At 41.2% G+C, this 8,775-nt stretch overlaps 1 protein-coding gene across 1 annotated transcript; it reads right to left on the reverse strand.

Moving 5' to 3' along the window:
* Positions 1-1,488: 1,488 nt before the first annotated feature.
* Positions 1,489-6,202, reverse strand: LOC116902877 (anionic trypsin-1). The gene is made up of 5 exons (XM_032905208.1): positions 6,154-6,202; positions 5,103-5,262; positions 3,814-4,067; positions 1,965-2,101; positions 1,489-1,687 (listed from the first exon to the last, which is right to left on the reverse strand). Exons 1-5 carry the CDS (start codon positions 6,191-6,193, stop codon positions 1,538-1,540), a joined length of 741 nt encoding a protein of 246 aa, XP_032761099.1. The 5' UTR covers positions 6,194-6,202; the 3' UTR covers positions 1,489-1,537.
* Positions 6,203-8,775: the final 2,573 nt, after the last annotated feature.

Raw genomic sequence — 8,775 nt, forward strand, 5'->3', positions numbered from 1 at the left:
CCTGTCAGTAAGCTAGCAAACAGCATTTCTCCACGGTTTATGCTTTCCGTGCTTACTTGAGCTCTCAGTAGCGCACTGTGACGTAAACATCTGAGGCTCTCTGTTACTTTTGGCCAAATGACTTTATCACAGTAATAGGAAGGAAACCAGAAGAAAGATGAAAAAGGGCCATGTATTTCATGATGAGCATCATAGAATCTGTCTTGAACATGGTGGAAAAACAGGAAAAGTATAAATCATAAAGGATATAATGAGCAAGCGTTCTGTACGAGTAGACTTCATGAAAGGCAGTGACTAGGGAATACTTCCGGGAAGTGCATGGAGGCAGGGATGGGTGTTTGTCAGTGGGAGTGGTCTGGAGATACATCAAAGATAAAGGTAGATGGCATCTTTCTCATCTGAGATCATGCAGTAGAAAGAGAAGGGATGCCATTGGTGAGCATGCATATATCCAAGCAATCCTGACAATAGCCAGGTCTACCAGTTGCTATGTGTGGGATGTGGGGAGTCGATAACCTTCTCGGAATCTTTGCTTTCTAGTTGTGGAACTGCTGTAAGCACCATAGAAGGGAAAAATGAAGTAAATGTGAAAATATCTATGAAATTCTCAAGGTGGTACATGCATATTAGTATTAATGTGTGAGATAAATAGAAGGCAATTGCTTAGAGATGTGGACCACAAGTCTCTTATTCCTATAGAAACATAAGTCAGAATTTGAGGATGACCAGTGAGACCTTCTCTAAGTAACTCAACTGTTAGGACAAAGTATGACTGCAGTGGCATAAATATTTCTATGTAGAGAGCCAGTCATAGATACAGTCTAAGAATTCTGCAGTCTGAAGCAAGAAAATTACAAGTTCAAAGCCTTCTTGAATTACAGAGCAAGACTTTGCATCAATGCTGCCAAAATGAATATGAGGGAAGGAACTCAAAAGCCATTAACCAATCATAGCTAAGCCTTATATTGGGTATAAAGACTTTCTGATGGAGTAAAAGAAACAAGTACTCTTGTCAACCACAAGGTATTCCTAAATTCACAACTGCAAGTCCCATTGAACTTCTAAGGAAGAAAAATTTTGGTCCACTATTCAGACACAACGTTTCTTGAAAAAGTAAAATGAAGCAAACTCCTCATTATGGTTCTGCAGAAATTATTATTCATATCATCATCATTATTATTATTTTGATTTTTGAGACAGGATTTCTCTGTGTATCCCTGACTGTCCTAGAACTCTGTAGACCAGGCTGACCCCAAACTCAGAAATCAGCTTGCCACTGCCTCCTGAGTGATGGAATTAAAGGCGTGCACCTTTATCATGCAACCTGCAATCATTTTTGTGTTTCCAATGTTGCTGCTAATTATTTCATGAATTCTATTTTGCAATCTAGGATACTTTTCAGTGGCAAATCTCTGCTGCCCTCAAAAGTTAAGAGCATGCCTCCCAGAGCTAAGGACAAGAGAGATGAAGATGATGAACACATAGAGTGGGCAAATGAACTTTATTGACACATTGATTGAAGAGAGACGGAAGATATTTAGTTTGCAGCAATGGTGTCCTGAATCCAGTCCACGAAGTTGCAGACCTTGGTGTACACACCAGGGTTGTCTGGCAGGGCACAGCCATAGCCCCAGGAGACAATGCCCTGGAGCTGTCCATTGCAGACCACAGGGCCACCAGAGTCACCCTGAATTAGAGAAATACAGTGTTCAAGGAAGGGACATGTAGAAAAAGAATCACATTTACTCTGACCTGAAGACCTCATTCTATTTACTCTAGAATAGTTCCACTTTTTCCTGAATTGAAACACATTGTCTAGTCTCACTAATGGGATGAAATGACATCCAATGTAGATCTCAGAGCCACCTGATCCCGCTGCACGAAGCTTCTAGTTTCACAATAATGGACACTCAAATGCCACTCCCAAGATAACAGAGATTTCATATGCAAAGAGAGACACTCACCTGGCAGGAATCTTTGCCTCCCTCCAGGAAGCCAACACAAATCATGCTGCTGGTGATTTCCCCAGGGTAGGCGGCTTCACAGTCAGCCTGAGACAGCACTGGGGCATCCACGCATTGTAGCAGGTCTGGGTTGTTCACTGAGAGGAAAGATAATGATCAAAGAAAGGAGAAATTGCATCAGAGCACTTGGAGGAACAATAGTTTATCCTAGAATGTCATGGGTAACCACCACAGAGATCACTAAGAAAATAAACTCCAATAAAGAATTGTAGCTTTCAACCAAAGAATTCACAGCTGAGGAATGCCGAATGGCTGAGAAACACCTAAAGAAATGTTCAACATCTTTAGTCATCAGGGAAATGCAAATCAAAACAACCCTGAGATTTCACCTCACACCAGTGAGAATGGCTAAGATCAAAAACTCAGGTGACAGCAAATGCTGGCGAGGAAGTGGAGAAAGAGGAACACTCCTCCATTGTTGGTGGGATTGCAGACTGGTACAACCATTCTGGAAATCAGTCTGGAGGTTCCTCAGAAAATTGGACATTGAACTGCCTGAGGATCCAGCTATACCTCTCTTGGGCATATACCCAAAAGATGCCCCAACATATAAAAAAGACACGTGCTCCACTATGTTCATAGCAGCCTTATTTATAATAGCCAGAAGCTGGAAAGAACCCAGATGCCCTTCAACAGAGGAATGGATACAGAAAATGTGGTACATCTACACAATGGAATATTACTCAGCTATCAAAAACAATGACTTTATGAAATTCGTAGGCAAATGGTTGGAACTGGAAAATATCATCCTGAGTGAGGTAACCCAATCACAGAAAAACACACATGGTATGCACTCATTGATAAGTGGCTATTAGCCCAAATGCTTGAATTACCCTAGATGCCTAGAACAAATAAAACTCAAGACGGATGATCAAAATGTGAATGCTTCACTCCTTCTTTAAAAGGGGAACAAGAATACCCTTGGCAGGGAAGAGAGAGGCAAAGATTAAAACAGAGACTGAAGGGACACCCATTCAGAGCCTGCCCCACATGTGGCCCATATATATACAGCCACCCAATTAGATAAGATGGATGAAGCAAAGAAGTGCAGAAGTGTAGATCGCTCCTGAGAGACACAGCCAGAATACAGCAAATACAGAGGCGAATGTCAGCAGCAAACCACTGAACTGAGAATAGGACCCCGTTGAAGGAATCAGAGAAAGAACTGGAAGAGCTTGAAGGGCTCGAGACCCCATATGTACAACAATGCCAAGCAACCAGAGCTTCCAGGGACTAAGCCACTACCTAAAAGACTATACATGGAGTGACCCTGGACTCTGACCTCATAGGTAGCAATGAATATCCTAGTAAGAGCACCAGTGGAAGGGGAAGCCCTGGGTCCTGCTAAGACTGAATCCCCAGTGAACTAGACAGTTGGGGGGAGGGCGGCAATAGGGGGAGGGTGGGGAGGGGAACACCCATAAGGAAGGGGAGGGGGGAGGGGGATGTTTGCCCGGAAACCGGGAAAGGGAATAACACTCGAAATGTATATAAGAAATATTCAAGTTAATAAAAAAAAAAAAGAATTGTAGCTTTCTAAATCTATACAACGAACCTCGTTGATTCTGTTTTCATGGTCAATCCTGATACACAGTGTATATTTACTCTCTATAGATTATAGAGAATGAACTTCTTGGATTTTCTTCCTTTAGTACCAACTACAGTTTTTCATAGTTGGTACTTTAAACCTATCTGCAAGGTAAAAACCAGTACTTTTAATACTAAATAAATGCCTGATTTTGGAAAACATGGGGAGGAAGGAATGTAGTAGGTGAAAGGTCCTACTCACCACCACTGCTGAGGGTGTTGCCCCAGCCAGAGATGAGGCACTGAGTTCCTGCAGGTGCACAGGCGCTGGGCAGAGCTACAGGGGCCACTCGAGCATTGAGTTTCACAGGGGAAGAGAGCTTGATCAGCATGATGTCATTGTTCAGGGTCCACGAACTATACTTGGGGTGCTTGATGATCTTGGCAGCATTGATAAATTGCTCATCGCCCTCAAGGACGTTGATGTTGTGCTCTCCCAGTCTCACTTGGATGCGGCTGTTAGAAAGAAAAGACATGCTAGAGAGTTTCATCCAAGACACCCCAAGGTTCCCAAGCTTCTTGCTCAGGAGTGGCTCTGGAGGTCTAGAGTAGATCTTGAGGCAATATGAAAGGAGAAGCTGTTCAGTGGTAGATAATGTCTTGTTAAGCAACCTTCCCCTTTTTTTATTCAGAGGTTGGTGATATAGAAAGAGTACAGTTTCGGGATGCTTTTCAATCTGCCATACCACAGTCCCTCAGACATTCAGAGATGTTGACCCAAGTTGACATTTGATGCTCATCTCATTTTCTGAGTCTTTGTTAATTACAGAGTAATATCTCTTGCTTTACTAAAGACTATTATCATGTGGGACCTAAGCCTGTTTAGCCCAAAGTGTTATGATTTGGAACCTAGAGAGAAGGTTGCATTCTTTTCCCAACTCTAGGAGTCCTGAGCCAGTATCCCTGTCACCCGTGCTATATACTTGGGACTGAAAATGAATAGCAGAGACTGTACTGAGTTTTACAAATATTTAGCGGTGTTTCTCTGTTGTTCGACTCCAGGCATCTCCACAGATCTTGGCAGGGGATATTTTAGCTATAGAGTTAAGACTTACTTCCGATCGGAGCAGAGAGATCAAAAAAAAAGGAAAGCCCTCTGTAGACCCACTTGAATCTTTAAGTTCATGTTAAAAGTTAATAATTTTAGTAGGCACAAAACAGTAAATAATAATGTGTTTATTTAAAGTTAGAGTTCATTTTTCTTTTTAACTAGTGGTGGTTGTACAAAGTTCTTGTCTGACTTTCTCACATGTATGTATAATAACAAAATGAATATTCCTTGGTTTAATTACCCATATTCCTTGCTATTTTATGAGTTTGCTTGAGGAAATGAGAGGCTTTCTGTTCTGTACCAAATTTTCCTTGGTGCTGCTAGCAACTTCTTCCTCCTGGCTTTCCCCATTCATCTTACAATTTCAAGTTGTTGCCCAAGTGTTGTGTTATAAATATGTCCCAGGATGTGGCCTCTTTGTTTAGGGGTTAATCACTTACGATTTGTAGCAGTGAGCTGCAGACACCACCCACTGGTCATTGATGAGGGAACCTCCACAGAAGTGGTAGCCAGAGTTCAGCGACACCTGGTAGGGGACAGAATGTTCCGGGCAGGTGTATCCTCCAACGATCTTGTCATCATCATCCAAAGGGAAAGCAACTTGATTGGAGATAGGAAAGGAAAATGAGCAAATTCATCTGGGTATTGGAGGCTCTATAGCAGCTAAGACCCTTAGGATTTCTTACTGAGCACAATGAATATAGGAAAGCTGGAATCACTCTATTGCCAATAGGCAACATCAATTATAGGGCTTCCCAGTATCAGGTTCTTCAGGACAAATAGGTAGTTCCCACAGGGCCCAGATCTCTTTTGAGCTGACAAAACACTTAATGGGATCGCATTAGAAGTTAGTTTTCCCCATTTCCTGCTTTATTTTTTATACCTATTACTTATTTGTCCCACCTGAATGTTGGCTTTTTACCTAGGCCAATATCCCACAGAAGATATTTGCCTCGGTCAATGTCCCACAGAAATCAATTCTTTAGAATGAGTCAAGAATAGAAAGGAATACCCAAGACAAGGAAAGGGCACAGCCACTCACCCATATTATCAGTATTTCTTAACGTTGATTGGTAAGATGAAGTTCATTTAGGGATGGATCTATTAAATAGGCAAGACCTAAGACACACATGATCAGAATTCTAATGGTTGAATATTTAGCAAAAATAAGCTTTCTGTGTCTTCAAGCTTACTTTCCTTAAGAACATCCGTGATGGAAGTATCACGGAGTTGCAGGAGCCAAGCAGTGGGCATGCTGGCTCGTTTTATGGAACCTCTTTCTGAGCTCTACCTTTCAACATTCCCTGCTGTTGGTACCAGTTAGAATGAAGACTGGTGTGAAAATCAAAGAATGAGAGGCCAGGAAAGTAGGTAGAAGATTTGAGAGGCTGGTGAGATTATCAGAACATAGGTAAGAGAGACAGCATTGCGATAGTTTATACAATTCATTCAGTGGAATGGACAGAGCTTGGGGAAAAGAGTAAAACTCACCAGCAGCTCCCACAAGGGCTAGGATCAGAAGTGCACTCATGGTGGCAGAAGGTAATGAGCACAGAAAGAGAGCCTTCCTTTATAGCTCCCTAGATGGAGCAGAGGGCATCCTGGGTAGAGGTGGAGGGGTCATTTTTTTCCCTGCACAAACATAACCACACGTTTCTCTTTCCCAGAGTCTTGCATCAGCTTTGCTCTGTTTGGTGCCCTTGTCACTTGGAGACCTACAGGTGACAAGGGAACTTTTTTCTCAGGCCACATAAGAAGAGCAATTGATTCTTGGAAGAATGGTGGAATGGAGCAAAGAGGGGAAGAAAGACAAGCCCTTGTTTCTACAGTGGGATTTCTTAGTCTTAGGAGATAAGAGGAAGAACAAAGATTCCTAGAAATCCTGACTTCATGAATGTCAATTTAAGAATTGTTGAGGAAGGTCTGGTTCTAGTAACTAGTGGGGTTGTTGTTGCCCTCCTGGTAGAAAATCACCCTTGCCTAAGCCCCTTACCTGTGAACCTATTTTGCTGAATAGGAAGAAGATATTAAAGGGCTCTGAGAACAGTAATGATGCAAAACCAGGAGATACAGATTACCTTATAAGTTGGGGCTTTCAGTTGGCTCTTTTCTAACAAGGCTTATGGACTGAAGGTGTCTTGAAGAGGATAGATGAAATTTAAATAGGTACTTCCTCGATATGTTACAGGAGTGGAATGCTCACACCAAAACTATGCTCTATTTTTCTGTTGCCTTTTGCTCTTGCCAAGTGTCATTTTTAAGAGTCATCAAGGCTCCAGAAAACTACACTAAGTATTAATACACCATATTTTAGGAAGATGCATCCTGAGCTAAAAGTATATATGATGTTTTAGATATGAGAAAATGTTTGGACAATGTTTTATCTGGGTCCTAATCAGATAATTAGTTGTGTATAGATATAACAGGATTATGTAATTGTCTATTTTGTATATAAAAAAGAGTACTATTCTAGGTTCATCCCTCAATTTATCTCAGTGAAAACTGGCCAGAGAAGTTTATTGATACATCAATTTGAATCTAGTTATATAGTCAGTTGTAGGAATCTTGTTGTCAATAATTTATCTTTTTTTCACTCCAAATCTAGGCTTAGGGAGTTTTAAATTAGAACTGAGATTATGTATTAGTTTTCTGCAAGGTATTGAACATTCTAGAGATGCTAAATAAAGGTGAAAAAACTGAGCACAAACTGTAATTGTGTTGGAGATGGTAAGATGACTAGAGGTTGGAGAACCTAGAAGGTACTACAGGAAAGGCCAACATGGGTCTCATAGGCTATGCTGTGGCCCCATTCCCGACATTGTTAGGGTAGATTTACAAAATGTCCATCTACTGAATGCTATTATTTTTGCATCTTGCATCCCATGTAAAGGCTTTTGAGGTTATATCTAAGTGGAATATCTGTCCTGCTGATAAATGTCTGACATTTCCAGAATACTCACATTTGTACTTTTCATAAATGTTTTAATGTGATGTCTTCAGGAAAGATGATTCATTTTACCAAGAAATTAATATAAAACTGGCATGCTACCCCCAAGTCTCCAAGAAAATGTGAGAATTGTCAGAGTGTGAGATTTGCTGCAGGTGACTATCAAATAAGAAGGCCTCATGATTCAACTTACAAATCCTGTTTCCTCTTGGCATTCGTCTTTCTGGCATAACAGGATCACAGAATTTACATTTCACTTGTATCTTGTCTCCGTTCCTAATCTTGCCATATACTCTCTTCAAGTGAATGTCAGACACAGTTGCACATGCCTCTGTATTCACAGGTAGTCATAGAGTCTGAGAATTTTACTGTGTGTGGTCTGAAAGTTTTCTGCAATGTAGTTAAGCTGCTACTTGCTGGGGAGTATTTGCAGGATTACTGCTTTGGAGGTAAGCCTTTTGCTTTTGTGTCTGCTCATTTCCATGTGCCCTGATAGGTAACCTATAGTGAGGAGATCATCAGGAATATCTAAGAAATGATTTCCACTGAAGGGAGTTTTGGATTGTTCTTTGCCACTTTGTGTAAAAGGAGCCATTTGAGGACATAAGCATTTTTGTACCTCAGACTTGAAGATCAACATACACTTAACATGTTACTACACAGCGGAGTCTTTCTAGAATGGAAGGCAGATGTTTTCAAATTGTACATCACTGTTTTTATTTCACATCCTCTCAAAATGCCTTGGCTAATTCTTTTCTTTGTCCCCTCCCCTTGGCTAATTCTTTAGCTTCATCTCCCTGTACTACTCTTTAAGCCACTTGTGAAACTCCAGGCTCCCTTCTCTTCAGATCTCAACTCCCTTTCTCCATTATTTCTCTCCCCTCCAGCACAAACACACTTAACTAAGGAAGTTTGTTTCCTTAATATGCTGTCCTAGATTCACTAACTTTGGATAGTAATGAGAGCTTTGAGTTATCAAAACCAGACAGACACATGAACAGACATATGTACACACACACACACACACACACACACACACACACACACACACACACACACACATGCACACACACAATTTCTAAAGTTTGAGACAGAGCCTTAGGGTCTTAGGTTGGTTGTTGGCGATCAGCTAATTGGAGTAGATAATCCCTGTTTCTGTACTCTCT

The sequence above is a fragment of the Rattus rattus genome, chromosome 6, assembly GCF_011064425.1.
Source record: "Rattus rattus isolate New Zealand chromosome 6, Rrattus_CSIRO_v1, whole genome shotgun sequence".
Taxonomy (NCBI): domain Eukaryota; kingdom Metazoa; phylum Chordata; class Mammalia; order Rodentia; family Muridae; genus Rattus; species Rattus rattus.

What these genes read in the sequence shown, in the direction of transcription:
- LOC116902877 (XM_032905208.1), bottom strand. Translation starts at nt 6,193, where the DNA reads ATGAGTGCACTTCTGATCCTAGCCCTTGTGGGAGCTGCTG. An exon ending in AGCCCTTGTGGGAGCTGCTG is followed by an intron (nt 5,263 to 6,153) that starts GTGAGTTTTACT and finishes TCTCCAATCAAG; the next exon opens with TTGCTTTCCCTTTGGATGAT. An exon ending in GAGGCAAAGATTCCTGCCAG is followed by an intron (nt 1,688 to 1,964) that starts GTGAGTGTCTCT and finishes TCTCTAATTCAG; the next exon opens with GGTGACTCTGGTGGCCCTGT.